This window comes from Rhamphochromis sp. 'chilingali', assembly GCF_963969265.1.
Source record: "Rhamphochromis sp. 'chilingali' genome assembly, chromosome: 7".
NCBI classification, from domain to species: Eukaryota; Metazoa; Chordata; class Actinopteri; order Cichliformes; family Cichlidae; genus Rhamphochromis; species Rhamphochromis sp. 'chilingali'.
Genome location: NC_137934.1, coordinates 3,556,718 through 3,582,141, shown reverse-complemented (window position 1 = coordinate 3,582,141; position 25,424 = coordinate 3,556,718). Strand labels below are relative to the sequence as shown.

The following is a 25,424-nucleotide window of genomic DNA, read 5'->3' as shown; positions in this document are numbered from 1 at the left end:
GACTATTTTTCGTAAACCCAAGAGACGTGTGGGGAAAATCCCAGCAGGCCAGCAATTTCTGAAATACTCAAGTGATTTTGAGTCGCATTTTAATCACCTTTGCTCCCCATTCTGATGCTCAACTTCAGCAGGGCATCTTGTCTACATGCCTTAATGGACTGAGTTGCTGCTGTGTGATTGTTTGGCCAGATATTTGTATTAATGAGCAGCTGAACAGGTGTACCTAATAAAGTGGCTGGTGAATATCCCAATATGGCACTGAAACATGAATTTGTATGATTACGGTACTATGAAAGTCAATAAACAGTAATACCCAGTTGTTCCCAAGCTGTTTCTGGAGTCAGACCGTGATACTTAACAGTTAAATATCCTCTCTGTGTGGGGGGGCTCACTGATGACAGACCTAGACTGTCCTTGGTGGTTTGTGGTTCTAAAAAAAAAAAAACAGACTGGGTATAAAAGCCAGCATTAACCTCCCACCCCCCGACATATGCCACATGGCCACACCTCCATCTCTTGCAAGATGAAGCGAGTAACATCGTGAAGCCTTCAATGAATTTAGCAGCACACATTTAGGTGTTTTTATTGTTTACATAATGTATGTGCAAAACAATGCTTCATTCAAAGCTGGAATAAGTGAATAGGCAGAGCTGCAAAGTACTCAAAATGTAAGCAAAAATAATGAAATCTTTTTTATATACAATTTACAAAATATAATAAACTTTGATAAAAAAATGTATATATTGATCTTTAATATTTAACAGAATCTGTATCCTCAACAACAGCTGGTAATATGTTTCTTTTTCTTTCTGCAGGAACATTAAATTGTCCTTTACATTCACTCGTTGTCCACATGAGGAGTCCTTTTATTGCAAAAGTGTACATTCAGTGAGGTAGAAATGTTCTTTTTTTGGGTTGTTCTCTTCATGAAAAACACTAGCTCACTGGAGCTCAGTCACTCAGCTAAGTGCTCGATAGACACTGTGAGGTGGAATCAGTCCGCGTGTTGTCAAATGGCTGTTCATACACACTGTTGCTCTGCTCTGATGAAGAGTCGTTGAACTCCTTGTGGTCTGACTCTGCATCCGGAGCAGTATAAGGATTCTCGTGCAGAGTTATGCCATTCTGTGTTACTGACAGTGGGGTGAATCCTGGATGAAGGTCCTGAGGCCTCCAATTGGGAGCTTTCCCAAATGTTCCTGAGTGAAAACGTGCAACAAGAAGTCAGGCCGGAGCACAGGAAATTCTGAAGTAAGAACGGTTTGGGAAACATGAATTTAAGACCTACCCATGAAGGTGTTGCAGGGGGAGAGACATTCATTAGGTCTCCCATAATCAACCGTATCCCCCTCCTCCACTGATGAACGATGGTCGCTCTGATGGTAGGAGGAAGCATGATGCAAACTAGCATTGGGAAGCTGGGTCAGGACAGTGGACGAGCAGAGGTCAAAATGCTCGGTCAGGAAGTAGTCCCTCCTTTTAGAGTTTGTCAGGCTGCCGTTGTAGGAGTCCATACAAGCTGACCTTTGGTCAGTGGAACAACCTGAAGGGTTTGAAAAACAGTCAGAATCTTTATAAAGAGTCTGAGATTTTTAAAGTACGTCACATACACTTGAATAGATTTTTATAGCTGAACAACAGTAATGTTGCCAGACTATTTTGCAGACCTGTGAAGACTTCAGTTGGGTCAGTCAAGTACATGTTATCTCTCTGAAGCAGTGAGCCAATTGGACCTTGGTAATGGCAAAGCAGAGGATCAATGGCCACTTCCATGTCCACTTCACTTCCTGTATCCAAATGACAAAGACCTGTCAGGACAAATGAATGGGCTCGACTAAAAAACCCTACTGTTTCTACAGCTTTCCCTTTGGAAACAAAGAAGAAAAGGCAGCTTTTTACCGATCATTTCTTTGGGCTGCAGATAGAAACCACTAATAGAAGACGTCATGTACTGATGGCTGCTACCGCTCTCAGACGGTATATAACCATCCTGTCGGTCTGCTAATGTGCCCTGAGAGGACAGGTAGCTGGGGATGTCGGCAGGCAGGTTGGTCTCATCTAAAGCATAAGAACACTTGATTAAGTTTTGCTTTCATTATTATATATTAAATATGCAAGGAAAAAGAAATCAGGTACTGAATGATAATTAAATAAGCCCCATGAACTGACCTGTGTTGGTGACACTGCAGTCTTCATTCCTTCGACGGGTGTGGTAGATGATGACTACCCAAACCAGGGAAGTACCAACCACACAACACACCACCGCTATGATGACGATGCCTACTGTGGTCCACCCATCATCGTCAGATCCTGCCCCAGCTCCAATACCCACCCCAACGACGCCCTGTGCTCCAGAGTCGCAGTTGGGATTCGGCACAACCGTCAGTCGAACGTTGCCCCTCTCTGTGCCCAGAGTGTTGGACATCTCACAAGTATACTTTCCTGCATCTGCCTCTGCGGCGTCAACAATGATAAGGAGTTGGTTGGCAGCTGCGAAGAAGTGGCGCTCTGTAACCACTAATGGACTGTCATCTTTGGTCCAGTTCAGCTTTGGGGGAGGACTACCGCCAGCAATGCACTGAAGGACGGCGGTCTCGCCTTTGGCCACGGTGCGATCCATGAGTGGACGGAGAAATGACGGTGTTTCTGTAAGACAAGCACAAGAATAGAGTTTAAATGGGCCAACAACTTCTACATATAAGACTTTGGACCTGAAATTGGTGCCTTTCTCTCACCTAGAACTGTGAGTGTAGCATTTGCAGAAATGGCTCCAGCTGTGTTTTGAGCTGTGCAGCTATAAACGCCAATGTCTTCAGTCTTGACATCCACTATGAAAAAGACATCATCCTCAGGCATGACATGCATCCGGCGTTCACGGGCGGCAGGAAAGTCGGTGCCTCCATCTTTCTGCCAGGCGATCTGGGGGGAAGGGTGGCCAACAGCAGCACACTCCAGCCTAGCTGTTGCCCCGGCGCGGATACTCAAGTCCATCGGTGTCTTCGTGAAGGAAGGGAGCACTGGAAAAAGACCAAAATACATTCTGATTAGGCTGTTTAGGATCTTTAAAGGTGCGTGCCCATAAAATGACACATCCCACTCCAAACTCACTGTGGACGGTGAGTCTGGCCTTGGTAGAATACGAAGATCCAAAATGGTTGGAGATCACACACTGATACCTCCCCTCGCTGGAGAACTCGACGTTTCGGAGCTGCAATGTGGTCGTATACTCCGTCACCTCCGTCTCACCTCCTGCTCCCCCCTGCACCCGTAGGTGGGCCTGGTTGTGGATCTCCGCATCATTAAGGACCTCATTGTCTTTTTTCCAGGCGAAGGTCATCGGCGAGTCGCTTGAGCTGGCCGCAGAGCACACAAACGTCACATTGGCGCCTTTGAGGGCCGATTGGGTTTCCGGCTGCACAGTGATCTGAGGCTTTGGAAAATCCTCTGTGTGAATAAGAAAAAGGAATTTTTGAGCTGCAAGTACATATATAAATATATAACGTGTTTATATTTTCTTAGCTCATTCCAATTTCCCATTTTTTAAGATTTTGGATTTTAATAACTGACATTATATCCTCAGTTGCAGAAGGTTTGAGGACCTCCTAAATCTCTTAATCAAGAAAGTCTTTCAGATAACTTTTTAATTGTCAGGTTAAACGACACCTTGCAGATCAGGGGCCTGTTCTTCGTACCGCGCTAAGTGAGTTAACTGGATGAGATTGTTGACGATTTCGCGTGATCCTGGATCGTTCGGTTCCCCGAAGCCCATCCGGGACTTGCTGTCATAGCAACAGAGCCGTAAGCGTAAACCTGCTGGGGAGCAGGTTTACTTTATGTAAACAGGATTAGATCGCGGCCACGCAGGTATGTCCGCGTCATTCATACGAAAGCAACAGCGATATTCCACCACTGTTTCACCATAAATAAATAACATCAATGTAACTAAAGATAATGCAGCACTTGATCCTTTTATTGATTTCACACAGATACATACAGGTCATTCCCTAAAAAAGGGAAATGTACTATTAACATTCTATTACATGTATGTGATTATTACAGATGTAATTCATATTTCAGAGTAGTAATTGTAAATTACTTCGTGTAATCAAGATGAGAGACCACGGCTATAAAAGCGAAGGTGGATTTGGGAAGTCTGTCGCAGCCATGTCCTGTCCGTTTACGCGAGCCACCCATTGCGGAAGGTGCAAGATTGATAAGGAGAGTCCTCAGAATTCAGCGTATATTGCGGGATAGACAGGATCCTTTAGCTCAGCGCGACAGTGTGCTCATAGAGAGATATCGATTTTCCCGTGAGGGTATTATTCACTTAACCAACTTGTTGACGAGGGGGTGCAGGACCACCACCTGTCTTTTTTTTTGCTCTGCCCTTTTCTTGGTTGCTGTTATGAACAAACAAACAGATTATTCCAGGGTCTCTTTCCAAGAGACGACAAGCAATATAAGTGATAAATATTACCATTCTGTAGCATATTCTTATATTTCACTTTTACTTGTTCCCATGTTCTAGTGGGTCCTGTTGTGGCTCTAATGTGAAAGGGGATATAATATAACATATTATAATATAATATAATGTAATATAATATTGGATAATATGGTGTGATATGATAAATCTACCCTACCGCCTACTGGTGTTGGCCAGAGGGGCCGATGGCGCAATATGGCAGCCTGGCTTCTGTCAGTCTGCCCCAGGGCAGCTGTGGCTACAACCGTAGCTGCCTCCACCAGTGTGTGAATGTGAGAGTGAATGAATAGTGGCATTGTAAAGCGCTTTGGGTGCCTTGAAAAGCGCTATATAAATCCACTCCATTATTATTGTTATTATTGAATTACTTACGAGTTTGATTTGTCAGCAACTTTCTGCCAGCCCTCTCTCCTTGCTTTTGCAGCCTTTGCAGTGTTCCCTTGCGTTTTAATTAAACTCCTGAAATCCCTCACTCAAGAGTTCTTGCTCTGCTGCCGAAAAATACCGAGCGCGCTCCTTCGACATTTTCGCCGACCAATCAAAGGGTTGCCGATCAATGTTTCTACTATCGATGCGTAGCCCCTGTTGGGCCACCCAGTGATCTCACATTACTTCATCCAGCTATACTAATCGTCAACAACAGGTGTGTTCGGGGAACCGGAATAGCGAGCTCAGAGTTAGCGCGATGATTTGGTCTTGGATGTTTCATTTGATCTTGGATGTAGTAAGTGACGTACGAAGCACAGGGCCCAGCTCTGATATGATGTTATGTTTTGTTAGTCCTTATCATTATTTTAAAGAGCCAAGACACGAGCGTAAATCTTAGGATTTTATTTGTAACTAAGTGCAGATGGGGCCCTGGAGGAAAAACGTAGTAAACTTCTATCATATTCCTTCTCGAAACCCAGAAGTCAAGGAGGAAAATACCCAACAATCTGGGCCAGTCTGTGAGTGGAAAACCTGTCGTGGATAAATGGCTGTTTCTCAGACATTATGGGACATTTGTGTCAAGGTCTCGCACCAAGTGGAAGCATCACTCACCACACACAAACTCCTCCTGGCGGACGGCGAACACGCTCCTGCCCTGCAGCATTTGCGGGTGGGCGCAGCTGGCATTGACGCAGTACAGGAAGGTTTGTTCTGCCACCCAGATGGGTAGCCACTTCAGCTGGCAGTCGCACAGGAGGCTGGAGGTGTTTAGACGCCTGCCGGGGGGAGAAGATACCAGAAGCGTTTAATTCACTTTGCAGTAATATTTAGAATGGCTGGTAGTCTGCGTTTCCTCACACAGCCGATGAAGGTAGAGCCGTGTGTCAAATAAAGACCACAGTGGAATCTACAGAGGGAGATTTTTATCAGTACAAGACCATCGGTTTGTGTATATGAATCAGGTAAATGTAGAGTGTTTTTCTTAGGAGAAGTGAATACGTTTAGGAAAAAAATAAGATTCATATATTGTTTGGTATTTATACTGGATATTTAATGTAGATATAGACGAACAGACATACTAAAATATCACCTAAAATCCAACTACAATGCACCTGTTTTCTTTAGGAAACATTAATCCGGTGTACTGTGTATGTAATTTGTCAAGACTTGCACTGAATTTGAATAAATTTAAAGATTGCTTTGCTTGGGTTTTTCAGCGAAAGCTATCCTATAATGAAGGACACAAAGAAAACCGTGAACCCGTTATTAACACTGGAGTAAGCACTGTTTGCTGCAGACTTTTCCCAGCAGACCATAATGAGTTTCACCTGGTGTTCTGTCCCACATCAACATTGGAAACACTAACTGAAGCTGCCCGTAGACACTTACAGCTCCTGCAGGTTCTTCATCTGGGAGAAGGCGTTCGCTTGGATGGACATGATGGCGTTATTACTCAAATCTCTGCGGAGCGGAAAGAGAGAAGAAAATTAGGGCCGCTAAGATCCCCACACAAAGATGGCAGCTTTTTCTGCCGACATCAGCCGTGTGGAGCGAAGGCTACAAAAACTTCAATCGAGTGAAGAAAAAGTCTGGGCTCCAGAACAATAAAACTCTGTGCAGCAGTTTGCTGCATTAATCAAGAGAGGCCCAACGCTGGGCTGCTTTTGAGCTTTGGCAACGGCTGGGAAAAAACTCTAATTAGAATCAAATGCAGCTGTTGCACCACCATCCCCAACACACACACATTTACACACACAGACTTATCTCCACTTGCCTCAGTGATCGATATAGTCTGGCACACATGTAAAGATACTAATGGCAGAGTTTTCTTCTTGATTCCACATCAAAGCGGAGGAATGGGAGAAGAAACAAACAGCCTCTCTGTCTTAGTGTGATTCATCCTGGTTAGTTTACAGCTCGGACTTTTGGAAACAATCAGTGAAACACGAGGCCGACTCACAGGTGCTGCAGCGCGTCCAGGCCTGAGAAAGACTTCTTGGTCACCGAGCGGATCTGGTTCCTCTGCAGAAATCTGGGAAAACAACAAAAGTCTTATCAATTTCCAACCTCACTTTTGACTCGGTGACCTTACATTGTTTGTGTTCCACTAGGATTATGGCAAAATGATCCCACACTCACAGTTTTTTCAGCTTGTCCAAAGCAGAGAAAGGTCCATTCATGTCTTCGATAGTCCAGGAGATTTCATTATTTTGGAGATCCCTTTCAGGAGAAGCAAACATAAAAAGCACTTTAAAAAAAAGGAAGAAAAAAAATCCACACCCAGAAAACAACTGCGCTTGTGATGTTAATAAAACTTTATGCGGCTTTACATTTCGCGTGATGGAGGGAAAATGCTCGAGATGTTAAAATTACAAAGTGGCCCCGTGCCCAAACAGGAAGTTGCATCTTGGCCGTGGTGGCACTTTTTAAAAGTCTGCTTTGGCATTTCTGTGTTGCATAGTGGAAAAAAGTTTTACAAGGAAGCTCGGCAATATAAGCTGTGCTGCATTTCATTCGAGGGGATGATATATTCCACGTGCAATTTAAATCTGTACGTGATCATCCCCAAAGGAGTTTACCAAAATCTTAACATACACAAAGACACTTTGTTTATTCTAAAATGGACCAAAACCAACATATCCTTCTATATTTACTGGTTAAGCTCGCCTGACATTAATTGCTTATTTTGCTATGTCCTTGTGAGTTTACATATTTCAGCCATTTTCAGCGTTATATTACGTTGGCTTTGTGGAAACAACTCAAGTAGCTAGCAAGTCTAGTCTCTACATGCGAACTACTTCAGTGAGAACATTAAGTTTCCACTCAATGTTTGAGTTAGAACTTTGAACTTCAGAATTACTCCCGTGGGAATAGAAATAAAACACGAGGTTGAAAAAAAAGAAACATTACACAGAAAAAAAAATGTCTCTTTGAAATCGAGAGACTGTAACCAACTGTTGATGTTGATGAAACATTTTCTGCTACCAAAACTAAAAATTCCTGGAAAAAATATGGTTACATTTATCCTGCTATCCACAGAAAGAAAAATACACGCAAAACAACTAAATACACAGTTTTAGGGTATGAACATCAGTAAAAGCAAAGCATTTCCCTGAGAAATTGCCTGCTTTGATCCCCGAGCGGCTTTCCTGCTTTCAAACAGTTCTTTTTCTCCTCGACACGCCTGCTAGGGCTGATACAAACTGAGGAAGTATGTGTGTGTGTGTGTGTGTGTGTGTGTGTGTGTGTGTGTGTGTGTGTGTGTGTGTGTGTAGGGGGCATTTGGTTTGAAGGCCTGAAGCAATCTACATCTAACTAGGTGCACACCTGCCCTACGATGACCTAAGGAAGACATTTGGTTCTAGTTAAAAAGACCTAACTGGGAAAAATGTTAGGGAGCCTCTCTGTGGGAACAGGGGACGATGGGTGTATGGTGTGTATGTGTGTGGGGAGGAGGGGGGTGTTGAGGTTGGGTTTGTGGCTCTCTGAAGGTTTTTTCTTCTTTCTTTCTTTTATACAAGCTGTGTTCTTTTTCCCTAGCACGGAGAACCTGAAAAGAAAAGTTTGAAATCTATTTTGCCTCGATATGTATGCCAATGAACTTTGGGTTAAGACTGGGTAGGTAAGGATTTTCTAAGTGTTCGAGCAATTTAAACGAAACATGATTAGTGGTACTGCTGTTTTTAGAAAGGTAGAGAAATGAAACATTCAGAACAACAGTGTGAATAACGTTCTACACGATGATCTAGAAACTACTTACAGTAATCAGTGCTAGATGTCAAGCAGTAATCACATTACATTTACTTACATTACATTAATTTTTGTTTGTAGTGCAAGAGGGCAAGACAATAAAGTGCAAACCGTGATTAGGCCACGAAAGACTATCCACTGCTGCTAACACAAAACTGACACTTTGCTTGCTCTTGCAAAGCATAGTAGGCATAAAATGCATTTTATGGTAACATAATATGGCTGCTGATCCCAGCCAAAATTTGATTTGTCTTTTAAACTTAAATAAAAGATCATGTGCATGTTCTTATTTTATATAAGGATTTATGTGTGGGCACGGAGCAGCAGGTTTATAATTTTAACTTGCAAACATGTAACAATTCATCTCAGGTATAGACAGTATAAGAGATGCACGTAGATGCCGTGACACCATCCATTGGTTCATGCAGTCCTGTTTTAAAGTATCCAGATTAGCGTTTTTACCATCTGCACCTTGGCTTCCAAAACCAAAAAGACCTAGTTGTTTATTCAGTATGGCCCGAAATGACTTAATACTCATAAGCTCATCAGGAAAGAAGACTGACAGTCTTATTGTAACCCCGGCTATCACCATGGTGTGGTCGTCTCATGGAGGGCAGCTTGTACTGTCTATCATCTCGGGCCATGTAAAAGCAAAATATAAGTCAACAAGCTGTGTAAGAAATTACTCTTGTTAAGAGAGTAAGGCACTACTTAGTCAACAGTGAATACAACTTACAGCATCTGCAGGTTGGAGAGACCACGGAAAGCTCCATCAGCGATAAAGCTCACGCGGTTGTTTCCAACGTCAAGCCTGTCAAGCACGCCGAGATTTGCGAATCCCGATTCGTCCAGCCTGGACAGGTGATTGGAGGACAGGTTGCTATGGAAAAAACAAGAAGGTAATAATAAATACATTTCTGCAAAGCGCTGATTACAAACTGGCTCGGCTGTTGTGATGCTTCATGTTTCATATTTTAAAAAAACAAACAAAACAGAACTGCCATTTTTTTTACTCTTTATATTTCCAGACCAACCTTATCTCCAATCAGTCTGCAGAGATCAAATTTTGCATCAAAAAAGAATTTGTGAATCACTCCGAATATACTTTTTTTTCCCTCAAAGTAAACTCTGATGAGAACAAATCAAGATAGCTGAACACGTTCACAACCCACAGGCGACTTGTTTACTCTCAGGCTTGTGTGATAAGAGCGAAAAAAAGTGGGGAAAGAGAGGGAGGAAGAAGGAAGAAAAGAAAAAAACAAGCTATCCGTGAAAAAAAGCTCCAGACATGGCGAACACTAAAACCGGCCACCGCTGTAAACAACAACCACAACAAAGGAAATTCAATCCGCTCGCAGGAACGTGCGTTGATGGCTTGAGAAATCAATTTTGTGGGTATTTCAAAGAAACGAAAATGCAACTAATAATGGAATTTCCAAAAAAAACAAACAACTAACGGGACTTCCAGAGGCCAATGTTTTGGCTCAAGTGACAGCAGAGCAGAAAGGAGGCAAAGGGGTGTGTAATATTTTGGCAGTGCTTTAATGTTGGCACTGACTGGCAGAGCACAAGAGACACTGCTTTGTCTACGTGTGTGTGTGTGTGTGTGTGTGTGTGTGTGTGTGTGTGTGTGTGTGTGTGTGTGTGTGTGTGTGTGTGTGTGTGTCGGGTTCGGGGTGTATTGGCGACGGGAGGAACTGGAGTGTGAGGAAGGGCAGGCGGGAGTGCCAGAGAGGAGGAGAGGGCAACACGGAGAAGTGTTGGGAGTTCAGAGTGTGAATAGAAAGTGGGGGGAAATATCCAGAGGGACGGCAGGGAAAGAGAAAAAAAAGGTGGACTCACAGCTCACTGAGTTTCGGGCAGGGCTCCCAGGCGTCAGATTTGATCTTGCTGATGGTGTTGTGGCTGAGGTGGAGCTGCTGCAGAGACAGCAGGCCGTACAGCCAGCCTTTGCTAACCTCTGTCAGGTTGTTGTAGTCCAGCTGCCTGCACACACACACGTGCACACACACAGTGAGACTTTATTCTGCAAACAACATTACCTTTCAGGAATAAAACATATCACAAAAAATGCTTACAGGACTTCCATATTACTGAGACCCCAGAAACATCCGTCCATCAGGCGGTTGAGGCTGTTTCTCTGTATCTTCAAGGAGCGAAGACTTGGGAGGTGTTGGAACGTCAGCCCATCCACCCTGCGAATCCGGTTTCTGCTCAGTTCTCTGAAACACACGCAGAAAGTTTAAAGTGGAAACAGGACTCAAACTATTTTCACAGTGAAAAGCAGTACAAGCATGCCCCGCGCTCACACTACAACTCAGTCGAGGAGGACAGCTCTATTGTCGAGGTGTCACCAGCATGCATCTCTCACCACTGGTGGATACACTATACTGCTAATGGTAATCACGTCCATGGCCACAAGTGGATGAAATCAATCTCTCAGGCATGGAGACTGCTTCTACAAACATTCGTGAAAGAATGGGTCGCTCCCAGGAGCTCAGTGAATTCCAACGTGGTACCACGATAGCAACCTGTGCAACAAGTCAGGTCGTGGAATATGGCAATAGAGTGGGCGAGCTTCCTTCAGGTGGAATTTAGTATAAAGAGACTGCCTGTGGATTTTCCACATGAGCCCAACATGGCAAGTGACAGGCGATGTCCAAAATTGGGAAACCAATACCAAAATAATCTAGATGGATAAACAGCCCTTAGAAGCCAGAGGAAAATGTGGAATTATGGGGCAACAAAATTTGGGAACACCTCGATGGTGGCTGGGATGGGGGACATCTGGGCTTTTCTGTTTAGACTATTACCCCGATGACCCAGAGCCGTAAGTCCTACAGATGGATGGATGGTCAAACTGTCTAGCAAGCCTTTGTCATTTTTTTGCTTACAGATGCTGTAGGTGAGGCAGAGTGAAGATCTTGGGTCCTATGTTGGAGAGGCGGTTGCGGTTGAGCCGGAGAACCTGCAGCGTGCTCGACAGATTGGTAAAGCAGCCAGGCTCCAGAGAGGATAACCGATTGTTGTTGAGGAACCTGAAAAAGGAAGATATGCTTGTAAAATCTGCTTTAAATAAAAATGTACTGCAGAAAAACTGCAATATCTACTGTTGAACTAGATGGAGTGATTAAACCTGCCTACATTTAGTGTGCATCTGCAAGCTGCTTTGCAATCCACCTCCGCCCATTTTCATGCCATCTCTGACTAATAACTGTCATCTCTGTTGTGATCAAATGTATTGTGTTATGTGCCGACTGACTGCTGTGGGGTCCCAGAACAGAAATATGCTGCCAAATATAAATGACTACAGCTGGAAACACCACCTTTCTTTGGCTCTGAATGAATGAGTTTCATGACAGCGCCATGCTTGTGCTCTGATCTGCATGTTTTTCTTAAGATAAAGAAAATCATAACACTCACAAGTTCTTGAGAGGCAGAGCAGGGAAGGAGCCGGACTTTATTTCCACAACATTGTTGTTACTGAGGTCGAGGGTTTCCAGGGCAAGAAAGGGCCGGAGCTGAGCCTCGGAGATCGCAGTGATCTTGTTGTTTGCTCTGAAAATACAGACACCATTGCTCCAATAAATGACAAAAACATCATGTATTTGGCTAGCGGTGCGCATCGGTTTCACATTTCCAGATACACAAGCACTCGCGTTCCCAAAATTCGGCTGCGGAATTAAAAAATGACAAATTCTCGCGCTCTTAAAGCTTAAACTTACCACCCAACATGAAGTTATGTCATCTTTTTTTTCTGCTGAGGTTGCACGCGCATTTCATAAAAAAAGCCAACAAATTATTCAATATGATTAATGTTGCTGCTCTTCACACCAAACAAGCTTTCACTTTACTGATGTGTTATTTTGTTTATAAGGTAATTACCAACAAGGTATTTAAAAAAGTAACCTGCCAATTACTTGGCTGATGAATACCATTCCCTCAGTGAAAGCATGCCTCAGCAGAGGCCAGCAATTTCCTGAGCTGCACGCCTCCTAAATTGCAGTGCAGGGACTGCTTAGTTATAAACAGAGCCTCTACAGTGCCCTCTTTGTGCATGAGACTCTGCACCAGAGAGGGAGAGAGCAAGTGGAATGGAGGGGGGGGTTTCCCTCCAAAGCAGCAGACTACAGGCCTAGTTTTCATTACTTACAGTCCCTCCTCCAGCTACACCTTGCTGACCAGGAGAGAGGTTTTCCTGAAGCCTCTTTCCAGCAGCCAAAAAAAAAAAGAAAAGAAGCAAGGACAGTTTTATAATTTAGGTTTAATATGAGATGCGGTGCCATTAATGTTTAACCAATGCAAATTAGCTGAACCTGCATCACATTGCTATGAAACTGTGGTGTGCTGCAGATTCATAGAACTGGGTGGGAACTGCAACACCTTTTTGTAAACTTCTCATTCACGGGGTGATATGATGGGAAGCAAAGAGTCGGGAGAGATGGAGGAGTTTGGCGGGCATGGAGGCTACGTCCACACTAATACATTTTCGTTTGAAAGCGCATCTTTTTCTCTCCGTGTTGGCCTTTTGTCCTCACTGAGACGGCGTTTTTGGTCAAGGAAAACTGAGCTTTTTGAAAACGCACTCCAAAGTGGATACATTTGAAAATGCTGTCACAGTGTAGACTGCAAAAATGGGGGCTTTTCGAAAACCTTGACACATTTTAGTCATGTGATACAGTCATGTGACCAATTCAACCAAGATGGCGGACGGCATCGTAAAGCAGTTGTTTTGTTTGCTCTCAATTTTGACAGCCATAAAAAAGATTAAGGTTCAAGGTTCTTTATTTGTCACATGCATAGTTATACAAGTATAACACACAGTGAAATGTAGCCTGACACGCTCCTCGACATGTGCAAAAATTGGGGGGGGGGGGGTGTAGAGGAAGAACATTATATATATATATATATATATATATATATATACATATATATATATATATATATATATACACACACATATAGTATATACACTGGGTGAATGTGCAGTAGTAGCAGCAAGCAGGTGAATTCTGTACATTAATATGAATAGACATCTGACTATTTTACAGGATAGACAATATAAACATATTTAAAATTAAAGGAATTGAAATGTACATTGTGCCTTGGTTTAGAGTGTCTGGAAGAGAGTCCTGTCTCAGTCAATTATAGATGATGTGAGAGGGCGGGTGTGTGTGTTTAGGGCCCGGGTGGCTTGGGGATAGAAGCTCCTCTTGAGTCTCTCTGTCCTTGCCCGGAAGATGCGGAACCTTCTACCAGATTGCAGAAGTTGGAACAGTTTGTTGCCAGGATGGGACGGGTCCTTCAGTATCTGCGCTGCTCTAGTCCGGCATCTCCTGGTGTAGGTGTCCTGAAGCGGGGGGAGAGCAATCCTGCAGCAGCGTTCTGCTGTACGGATCACTCTCTGGAGAGCTTTATGGTCCTTCACACAGCTGTTGTACCTGCTCCAGAGAGCTTTTCTTCAAATTCTTTAATTCTCACTCGCTTTTGCAACTTTGTAACCCATTTAAAAAACTCAGTGCTTTTCCTCAACATTTTACCACGATGTTTCAAAGAGCTGGAAAGTAAATAAGCAGCAGATGGAAATGACACAGGTCGAGTACAGTGAAGGAACGTAAGCATTTCTGGTCGTTTCAGCGTGGATGAAGAACTGTTCGGAAACGATTGAAAATAGTGTGGACGCGGAGCGTTTTTAAATCAAAACACCATTTTCAAATTTATCCAGATTAGCGTAGACGTAGCCGGAGACTCATATGTTCATGAAACACATGAAAACATTGCTCCATTAAACTGTCACACAGAATGGCGAGCGTGCCTTCACTTTCTTTTCTTGTTCCACTTTTTTCGAATTTGTCCGGTCTTCTTCCTCTCATCCCAAACCAGTCACGGCAGATTGCCACCCCTCCCTGAGCCTGGGTTTGCTGAAGGTTTCTTCCTGTTAAAAGGGGGTTTTCCCTTCCCACTGTCGCCAAGTCCTTTCTCAAAAGCAGTCGTCTGATTGTTAGGGTTTCCTCTGTATTATTGTGGGGTCTTTACCTTACAAAATAAAGTGCATAGATGTGACTGTTGTCATGACTTGGTGCTATATAATTAAAATTCAACTGAACTGAATTGTCAAACCTAAACATGTGTTGCAGTGTGCACGAACTACATCATTACCGAAGTAAAACACATTGGCTCACTGTCAGCAACTTTTGTTTGGAGATTTGCAGCGAGCCTTCCGTGCATCACAGCCCTCGGGTCCCAAACAAAAGTGCCGCACACCACCTGTATCTCAGTTTTCATGTTCCCCTGACTGGTCGCTGAGAGAAGGAGGGCTGCCTGGTGAGACAGAACCAGTCTTTCCAGTTTTGCTCAGAGAGAGAGCTCAAACAGGGGACAGGTGGAGGGGCTCGGTGCCTGCTCCTCGCTCCCGGGGAAAGAGCTTAGCCTTCGATTTGACTGCTAGATGGTATCATCGCTGTCTCCCATGTAATTATTGCACAATCCTATCCGTTATTTCGCAGTAGAAAATATCTTCCGCTGTTCATCTTTAAACATTAACCCAACCGTGAACTCTCTGTGTGACTCTCTGTGCGACTGCATGCCCAGACAATTGCGGGACTGTACGTCGAGACCGTGCTTTCAGTCTCAACATCTGCACTGCCACTCAAAGAGTCCTTGCCACACACAAACAAACAGCGCTCTGTACACTTTAAATCCACTCACTCCAAACTTGTTCATTCAATCTAATGTGATTATGGAGTCATTACTAGTGTGATTGCAGGGCTTTGCTGCAGCTTCTGGAAGTCCGTGGAAGGCCAAGCATGTGTCAATAACAGCCCAATGGATGCTGAATACTGAGGAAATCTGCAATAATTATTAAACTATGGTAACGCCCCATGACAGCTGGGATAGGCTCCAGCACCCCCGCGACCCTGAAAAGGATAAGCGGAAGCGAATGGATGGATGGATGGGTAACGTTGTTGTTGCGCAGCTTTCGTGGCTACAAAACGATTTAATCGCATGTAATGGTCTTTTTTTCAAACCTTCTCAAATGCTTGCAATGTGCAATATAATCAGGTAAAGCCTTTTTATACTCACAGGCCTATTACACCAATAAGACAAAGGTTTCACACAAGCTTATACCTGTCAGCACTTGTTGCATAGCTCGATAGTATTTCTGGCCTCAGCCGCCATCGAGCTGACCACATTTACTCACTGCAAAAACCTGAGATCCTCGTCGAGGCTTCTTATTGTTACTGCCCCGTGTTCAGCAAAGCTCGCTGCAGTGACTGGCAAATAATACTTTTGGAGGGGGAAGTTCTTTAAATGGAAAGTTGCTTTTTTTTCTAAATGTATCTTGCCTGTGGTGTGTGTGTGTGTGTGTGTGTGTGTGTGTGTGTGTGTGTGTGTGTGTGTGTGTGTGTGTGTGGTATTTCCTATTGGAAAAAGAACAGAGTTTGCAGAAGCCATCTGATGACTCTCTCCCTCTCTGCAGTGGCGCCTGTAATGAAAACCAGCGCTGTGCTTCACTGTTGAGACGCCATATTAAGCTCCGCACATATCTGCATATCTCACTTAAATGGCAGATCATCTTAACACGTCAGTCAGTGAGAAGAACACACTGTGTTAACGTGAACTGAAGGACACTTGTGTAGAACAAGGATGTCTTTAAGGCTGTACGTTTCTGCACTGCACAAAGTACTAAAACACATTGTTGTATTTCTTAAATTCTATCAAATACATAATGTTAGAATGCTGAATACCAATAGTGAACATAGTCAAATAGTAACAATTTCAGCTAAAACCTCCGGTTTCAGACTGCTCTAAGAACTCTGTTTCTGACACTTTTTTCTGCTCTTGGCTCTGTGTGACATCAGTAAGAGTGTATAACCCTAATATGGTCAACCTCTGACCTACACACAGGAGTTCTGCCCACAATCTGTAAATATATATTTTCTGGTGATGAGGGGCAGCCAATCAGAAGAAAGTTGGCTTAAAAAACAGAGTGGCCTTTCTCCGGCTACACATTCACAGGTATTTGTTTCAAACAAGTTCATTTTGAAAAACATCGTTGTCCACACGAAAAAGATGAGACTGTCAAGAACATGCCAAAGCAACTGGTGGCCATATATCCTTAAACATATACACATGTTTGCCAATTAAAAGCTTACAAAGACTAACACGGCACACAGTATTACATTAGTAAAAGAGATACAGGCACACTCCTTTTAAGATATAAGAGAAACTCTGATTTCTTTGTCTACATACAAACGTAGAAACAGAAGGAACCCTAGAAGGAGCTCAATTTTTAATTTTTAAATGTGGCTGAAAGGCCAAAACACAGAAAAAGTAACATTTAATAAAATACCCGAGTATGCATGGACAGGGCCTAGGGTAGAGGAGCAAAAACTGCTTGTATCAGAAAGACGAACGAGGGCTGGTATACGGATTCCTCTCAACTATTAATCATACAATTCTACTTAAGCAGACCCCAACAACCAAAGTATGGAGCTGGAAGTGAGCATGGGTAAGAGCGAAAAAGACAACGACAACAAGAAACAAACTTTTAATCCCTCATTTAATTGCAGTTTCTCAAGTTTAACTGTCCATCAAACCATCTGGTTGAAGCACTGAGGCAGACATTTTTAACTTTGAGTTTAAAGAAACGCTACAGTGACACACTTTTCTAAATCTAACACAAATAGTGTATATTTGAAACCAGCTAACACAACTCACACTAACCTCACAGCCGTCTTCCTCACATAACAAAGCTGTCATAGTCTTTTATCTGGAGTACAACCAACAACTCAATTAGCATCAAATCATGTTTAGCTTAACCCATACTCAGGCAAAAACAACTAAACACCTTGTAAAGGAATACCGCCGGGATTTTTAAAGAACAGATTCAACAAAACCCTGATTTATCAAAAGCAAACCAACAAACATTTTCATTAGCAGCTGAATCACATGAAAAATTCAACAAACAATTACTTTATCTGTGCCAATTTTGCTTTGGATCTCTTCATTTCAACAAGGTTCCCATTTCCTGAGGAACACAGAGGTTCACCTCCTTATACACCTAATCCAACCTGGAATCTCTGGTCATTTGTTGAACCCTCCTTGAACACAAGCAAAGGGATTTAGTGGTGGTGGGGTTCACCCCCTCCATAAATTCCTGGGAAATTGTTCAATTAATTAAACTGATCACGACTCAATTACTACCAGCTGCAGGGTTATTGCCGTTTGTTTTTACTCAGAGCAACGGGGTCAAAGAAGTCGACGAGAGCTGCCGCTATGTCTGACTGGCTGTTTGAATAAGTGGTATTCGATACCCCGAGGTCTTTCCCCCCCCTCTTTACAACCATCCCAGCTTGGAGAAACTAAAGGAGGGAGAGAAATTCTGGAAAAATATTTCACTGGAGGGAAAAATCACACACTGTGCCATTTCATCTGAAGGAGGAGGATGGCTAGTGAGAGAGCAAGTGTTCACTTCGTTTTCTTCTGCGTGAGCTCGTTTTCTTCACTCTGGTTTTTGCATATTTCAGATGAATTGTGCTTGACAACAATAACAGAGTTACAATGCGGTGTGTTTTGGGTTTGACAAATACGGGAGTTTTTGAATGCTGGCAAACCCGCTGATAACCACAGTTTTGCAATGTGATCTTTTTTAAGGCAAAATAGCCAGTATTTACTTAATTATATAGCACAGGCAATGTTTCACAGAACATTCTTTTATGTTTCTCAAATTAAAACAGACCTTGAACTGCATATTGTGAGCTTTTTGGTTAAAAAAAATTGTATGTCAGCAAAATAGGATTCATGAAGCTCCACGGCACTATCCACTTCCAGAAAATTAGCATGACAAACTGTAGCTATTAACTAGAATAGTTTGTTTAAATGAAAGACTGCTCAAAGATGGACGTAGCCCTGCGTGGGCGTTGCCATCTCATTGAGTTGAATACGACCGAGACAAAAGAGAGCTCACCTCACATTTACTTGCTAACGTGTTGTGATTGATAAGTTGTTAGCCAATGAGCATAACTTTGATATTTCTCCTTTCTGACTCTTTACCAAAATGTACAAAAATAAACTTCAATTTTTATTTAGCATGACCTAAAACTAGTGACTGAACCCATAAACTCATCAGGAGAATGTTTGCAAGAAGGAAAACAAGAGCTGTTTTCTTTTAAACCTTATGTCCTTTTGTAACCCCAGAAGTCGCCCCCTAGTGGCAATTAAATAGAATACAGTTTAAAGGTACTTCAACACTGGCTCCACCTCTCAAACCTGGAAGCTAGTTCCATCTGTTATACAGTTCATGGTTAAGACTAGCAGAAATGTGTATTAGCTAATATTAGCTACAGCTTCTCGCGCATCCTGTTTTTCACTAATTGTCAGCATTAAATGGTATGTTTTATTTCAAAAATGGCTCAAACATTTGCAAAACCATTTGCAGAATCATCCCAGCAGAGGCTCCAATCTGGCCCACTGCATGGCTTTGAACAATACGAAGGAGAGAATGAATTTTAACTTATGTTAACAAAATTTAACATCAGTTTCCTACTGATAAACACCTCCCCCTTGGCCATTCACACTAGACCAAAGTAATTATGTAATAGACAAACAATTCACATTCACTAAGTGCTTAGAAAGGGTTTTTAAAACAAACAAACAATGGATTCACAGTATAAATAAATATATCAGACATTTTCTCTGAATGAACAAAAACTTTCTGTTTTATAGTTACAGGACAGTCTCTGCAGTAGGTTACAGAACTTTTTCATTTACCATAGCAGCATTTTTAAATCATGAATAAAAACTAAGATGTACTGTTGCAGTCGCACTTGTTTACCTAAAATGTGTTAGCGATTAAATGTGTAGTTAAACTTCTTTACACTGACAGAAAACAGAGTTTCAGTGATCCGGCCCACTAAGGCTCAAACTGGGCTGTAATGTAAAATGAGTTTGACATCCCTGCTCTAAAGTATGAAGGGTTTTTGGGTTTTTGGATTTTAAAAAAAAGTCTACCCTACTCATGTTTCTGTGCTAAGAAACTTATAGCTGGAGGTGACGCTCCTGAGTGAAATCTGTAAACAAATTGTCAATTGACTGACTGAAGACTGCACGCCCTGTGGCGACCGCGGGGTTTCGTGTTGGGGCTTGATGAGGAGAAGGCCTCATCTAGCTCAGAGTGGAGGCACATTCCTCCACAGTAACTTCACTTTGGCTGGTTTTGAGAGACGTGCCACAGAAAGCAAATAAAATTGTTGCGGTTTCACACACTAATATCTGGCGTTGCCCCGAGAGCACGTATTGCACAACAATACTGGTTAAAATCTGACAGGGACCGACTACGACAAGTCAAATCGCCTTCTGCATACTCAGCATCACTCAAGCACACGAAGTGATCGTTCTCAACAAAAGTTAGAAAAACTGATACAACAAGACAATGTTAAAACTTGAAGAATTTTCTTCCAACTCTCTTTAAAGGACTGGACGTGACCCATCCACTTGGGATCACACCAAAAAAAAATTTTTTTTTCACATGACAGATTTTCTTTCTTCCCAGTCTCACGTCACTGCCTCCAGTTTAAAAATACACCAACAAGCAGTGAAAGCCACCAAAAAATTTTTTTTCCCCCATTTCTGTTGATGGCATTTGTCTCGAAACACGTGACCCGTCTGGGGCTGACTGCCATCTCTCTGACTGCCCCGTCTGGGAACCAGCTCAGTCAAATGGGTTGCTCTCTAGAGAGGAGGAGGAGGGGGAGGAACCACTTCCCCGCTCGCTAGTTTAACCAGCCATGACAGTCCCGGCGGAGAATTACCCTCCACACCACGCTGAGGTGAGAATCCAGAGAAGCTTTCGATTTAAAGGAAAGGTTTACTTACAGAATAAGAACTGTGATGTTTGAGGCGTAAGGGCCCAGATCTGGTATCTCCTCCAGTCCATTGTGGTTCAGCTTTCTGAATATATCATCAAAAAAGACACGGTGAAAGAAGAGTTAGAGACACACTGTTTTGGAAAAGCCCGAGTTTGCTCTGAAATGTGCTGCGAAACACGAGGCATACTCACATTTCTTTTAAATGTTGTAGTTTGGAAAACAAAGTGCTGTCGAGCACCTGCAATTTGTTGTGGCTCAGGTCCCTGCGGGAAAAAAAAAGAAGGAAAAATTAAGGGAAAAGTATACCCCACGCACTGTAGTTTTCAGCTGCTACAGTCTTACATTTGGGTCTGCGCAGCAAACATAATTACATACAAATTTGGTGTGTTATTGTGCCTTAAAACTGTGAACAGTGAAAGCGGATCAAAGAAAAACTCACTGTAATGTAACTACGAGGTTAAAGCTCCACGACGTAACAGAATGCTTAGAGTCGCAAATAAAGTCGCAAATTTTAAACAAAGTCCCTCGACTGGTTTGAATTTTAGTTCCAGTTGTTTTTAAGGGTGGGCGTGACTTTGGTTTCAAACCACAGGTATATCCCTTTGAAATACAGTCAAATAGCAGCAACATTAAGATTGTTTGAGGTGTTTTAGAGAAGTGCCCAATATTGGACAACATCTCAAAGCAAGAGAAAAAAAAGTTCCAATACAACTTTTTCCCCTCTGAATGCTTCACAAGTTAAAAGGCTGCTTCTGACATTTGGTCTCTCCTTTGAAACACAGCAGAAAAAGCTGATGCCAAAACAGCTTCCTTCAAAACCAGACGTCAGCACAGAAAGCCAAAAACCTACAACCTGATAACTTATTGTGTGTGTGCGTGTGTGTGTGTGTGTGTGTGTGTGTGTGTGTGGTGTGGTGGGGGGGGAGAGTAAAAGGGACGAGTGGAGTTGGCAGAGGTTTGTTAGTAACTGAGTCTCTGTCCGGACGTCTTTGTTGGTGTCTGGACTCGTAAATCCCTTTTTTCTGACTTCGATATTTACAAATCCTGAAAATCAAATCTAACATGTATTGAACATGTACTTTCAGTGTTATTTAGTTGTGTAGTTGACCTCAAAAACCCCTAGCAATCACAACTCCTCTAAAGTTTTGACAATTTTGGAAACTCCTGAATATAATACTCTATTTAGAAGTATGAGTATGAGTATGTTTGTTTTAGTCTTGAATATTGCTCAATTTGATCTGGTCTATGTCTTGGTTTTGTCTGAGCCCCATTTGGATGGAGGCCTGGCTCAAAACGAGCCTGGTCTTGGACTCGTCTGAAGCAGCTTTGGCTGCAGCTCACTCGGGGTGAGACTCTTGTTTTTGCTGCCTGTTTTTTTGAAAAGGAGCCTGAAAACCAGCTCAAGAAATCTGGCAAGCAGAGCCTCGTGCGCCATAAAGCACTGGAGTTATTGATGCTGCTGCGCACGATCGACGCTGTGGTGCCAGACACTTTTTTCTTTCTTTTTTTTACACCTCCCCTCCTCCTCTTCGCCCCCCTTACCTCCCTCATCTGGAATCCATCAAGCAGCTCTGGAAGGAGGGGGAGAACCTAACAACTGCTAATGTATTCTCAATGCCGGGAAAAGTGAGAGGGACGCCTTTCATACGCCTGAAACACCCCTGTTGAATTTTCTGGGGCCTGTTTTTGTTCTTTGGTGGAAAGTTTCTCAAGCCACTCAACCAGAGTTTTACTCTAACTAACCTCCTTCACCCCCTCCCCCCATTTTTTTCCTCCAAGCATGCAGCTGTGTGTTGTTGTTGTTGTTGTTACAGCTCCAGCGCTGGGGGCCATAAGGGAAAGGTGCCCTATCATACTCCTGAGATAAACCGTGAGTAGCCATGACACTTTCATATCCCTCACAAAGCAGGCTCTGAGAGGAGCAAGATAACAAGCAGTGCTGCGTGCAGGCTGCACAACTATATCTGCTGGGCTGGTGAAAATGTACTTATCACTCACTAAAGAAAATGAATGAGCTACTCTACACACTACAAGAGCTGTCATTAACATTTTACAATAAAAGGGGAAATAACAAGATTTCAAATTAAATATGACAACTGTTTCTCTAACGATGCATAAACACCACAAGTTAGCCACAAGTTTCTGATTCTGAAATCTGACTGTCACATCACAAACTACAGTTAAACTTAAATTATTCTCAGCTTTAAAATACCAACCACAAAAAATAGGATTTTGGAAGGCATGTAGCAACTACTGGCTTTCAGATTTTAGACACCACACTAAGGAATTAGCTAAGTAGCAAACAGATTTAGCATCAGCTATAATGGAACGTGACTTTTAAGAAAATGTTCTTATGGTTTCTACCTGGTCAAATGAATGTCTCAGTAAAGTTATCCAATAAATGTTTAATCAAATATACACTATTTGTCACATTTCAAATGTCATAGAAAAACTAATAGTTTAACTGGCTAGCAGCTGGGGTTCACTAGTTTTAGCTAGTTAAACTCATCAGGTACTGTACTACTAATTTTTTCACCTCTTTTTCAGCGTTGCATGTTCTAACAAAGTTTGTGTATGAGGAAGCAGCCCAAAGTAAAAGTAAGTTACCACAACATTGCATTGTTTAGCACTTCAATACTTTATTCAAGTACTAAACAAGTATCTAGTTAAAATTAGGCTAATTTTAAAATTTGGCTAATGTGCTAGAAAATTCACATTTATGACGTACTATCAAGTCATTACTACATTTCAGAGACCAGTCGACTGATACTGCCACATGACAGATATATCTATATCTTAAATGTGGTGTCTGAGATTCACTCACATAAAAACTATTTTTAAAACATAAAATGCAAAGTAGACATTTTAATGTAGAAACCCTGTCACTATCAGTATATCTATCCATCTGTGATATTGGGTCTCCCTAAAAATCATGTATTTGTCGAGGTACAATAAAGTTACCTTGACTTGACTATATATGTTTAACATTATGCAACTGAGACTTTTTTTTAAAAGGAACTAAAAATCAAATGGTGCACTTTCCATTTAATAAATATGTTCTCAGTTTAAAAATTGGACTAATCTTTTGCCTTTTCTCTCAACGTCCCCTCATATATGTGAGGCTTAATCCTACTTCTCCATACTTTCTCCATGCCCCCCTCCTCTTTCTGAGACTAATCCTACACGCTCCCCCTTAATCAGTACCATCGCTGGCTCTTGTGTTGCTAATTCAGCAGAAATAATGGGGTGCTGGAAAACAAAGGGTCGGGCGGTCTAAGGGGTTTAAAATGTGCTGGAGAGCCACTCGTAAATTAGCATGCCAGAGTGAAAAGAATTTTTCCCCCCATATGGAACTTTTTTGTTTTTTTGGGAAGACTGGGCCTCGGTTATGAGGCTCAGGCTGGGTCTGTTTTCTCTGGCAACTTCAAGTTTCCAGAGCAGCACATTTTAGGGAGAGAGAAAACTCACTCAGCAGCAGCAGGGCAAGAACTACAACCAAGCACCGAAATCAAGCGCTGTAACACGGGGCAATAAAAACCAAGCACTCCACCTTAAAGCCAGGATGTAAAAAAAATAAGTCACTAAGAATAATTATCTAAGTAGAACACATCTAGGATCACGCTGTTACAGCTGGATATGGTGTCCCAGCTTCAAAAAAGGCCGCAGGCCAAGCTCAACCAAAAGCAGCCTGTGGACAGAGTAATGGAGGTCTGAGTCGAGGAAAGACTTCAGTGCTGCAACCAGACTGCATCTGGTTTACGCTTATATGGCTGTGGGGAGGCCCGCGGGGGTTTGTGACACTAAAAATCTGGACAGGGAAAACACCCAAACAGTGCGGATAAACGTGTAGATGCTCGTCTTTCAAATCGAAACGCAATATTCTTCTTTATTAACAGCACTTATGCTCATTAATAACTACTTACTGGCAGCTTCTGCAGCTGCTTCTATGATGCGATCGCCCATGGGAGAGCCTGACTAAACGCCCAGTACCTGCAGTCGCTCGGCGGATTTGTTCACAATTAACTGCAGGTTATGTAGAAAGGGGGGTTTGGTGTATGTATGGTGTGTTTAACGCTTCCCTCACATAAATGGCACGTTGCTAAAAAGGATCAGTGAATATAACTCACACAAGCGGATTCATGACTAAGGTCACCATTACGCGCAACTTTTTCTGGACTCCTGACTGGATCTATAGCAAATAACAATAAAATCAAAGCAAATTAAGTCAGTCTTCTTCTACTTTTTCTACTTTACAACCCGCTCCCTTTTCAGTGCGACAGGAATGCGGATCATCCCATCTCATCTCAAGAAAACTAAACTTGTTCCCCAAGAGGTGCGCAGAGCTTTAAACCCTTATTCACAGCGATTCAAATCAAAAGCTGATCCAGTAGACTCACAGTTCAACTGTCCACTCCGGGATCACGGCTGGTAGTGTTTGTCCCCTTTTCAGCCGACCGCAGTCCACGAGCTCCCTGAGACAAGCGCAGGGAGACGGACACGTCCTGGCGTTAGTACCAGATCCGCTCTCCACTCTCAACAATAGCAGGAAAATCACAGCGAACTTTGCAAAAGTGCGAGGCAGCGTAGAGGAACGCATTTTCCCCCCAAACGAACACCTCCCAACTTGTTTTGCTTTTATCTTCAGATGAATCCAAGTTATCCAAGTTATCACCCCCAGAAAAAGAAACACGAAGACGAAATAAAGTCCAGATCTGGAGCTGTCTGTCGGGGCGCAGTCGACCCTTATATCCAATCCGTTGTTGTTGTGGGGATCGCGGGGGTGAGGTGTAAAAGAAAAGCGTTCTTCTCAAACTTGCCCATTCCTGTGGAGAAACTTTTGTACCGTGAGCCTCGCTGCTTCTGTTGGGGCAACTCGCGCTGAGCAGGATCCC

The 25,424-nt window shown here is 42.7% G+C and overlaps 1 protein-coding gene across 1 annotated transcript; it reads right to left on the bottom strand.

The window, feature by feature from the left end:
- Positions 1 to 553: 553 nt before the first annotated feature.
- Positions 554 to 25,424, bottom strand: lrig3 (leucine-rich repeats and immunoglobulin-like domains 3). The gene is made up of 19 exons (XM_080886112.1): positions 24,930 to 25,424; positions 20,724 to 20,795; positions 20,540 to 20,614; positions 12,086 to 12,220; positions 11,557 to 11,700; positions 10,741 to 10,884; positions 10,505 to 10,648; positions 9,399 to 9,542; positions 7,052 to 7,132; positions 6,873 to 6,944; positions 6,302 to 6,373; positions 5,525 to 5,688; positions 3,109 to 3,444; positions 2,736 to 3,017; positions 2,170 to 2,646; positions 1,900 to 2,058; positions 1,668 to 1,787; positions 1,289 to 1,543; positions 554 to 1,199 (listed from the first exon to the last, which is right to left on the bottom strand). The coding sequence occupies exons 1-19, from the start codon at positions 25,127 to 25,129 to the stop codon at positions 964 to 966; spliced, it is 3,312 nt and encodes a 1,103-aa protein (XP_080742238.1). The 5' UTR covers positions 25,130 to 25,424; the 3' UTR covers positions 554 to 963.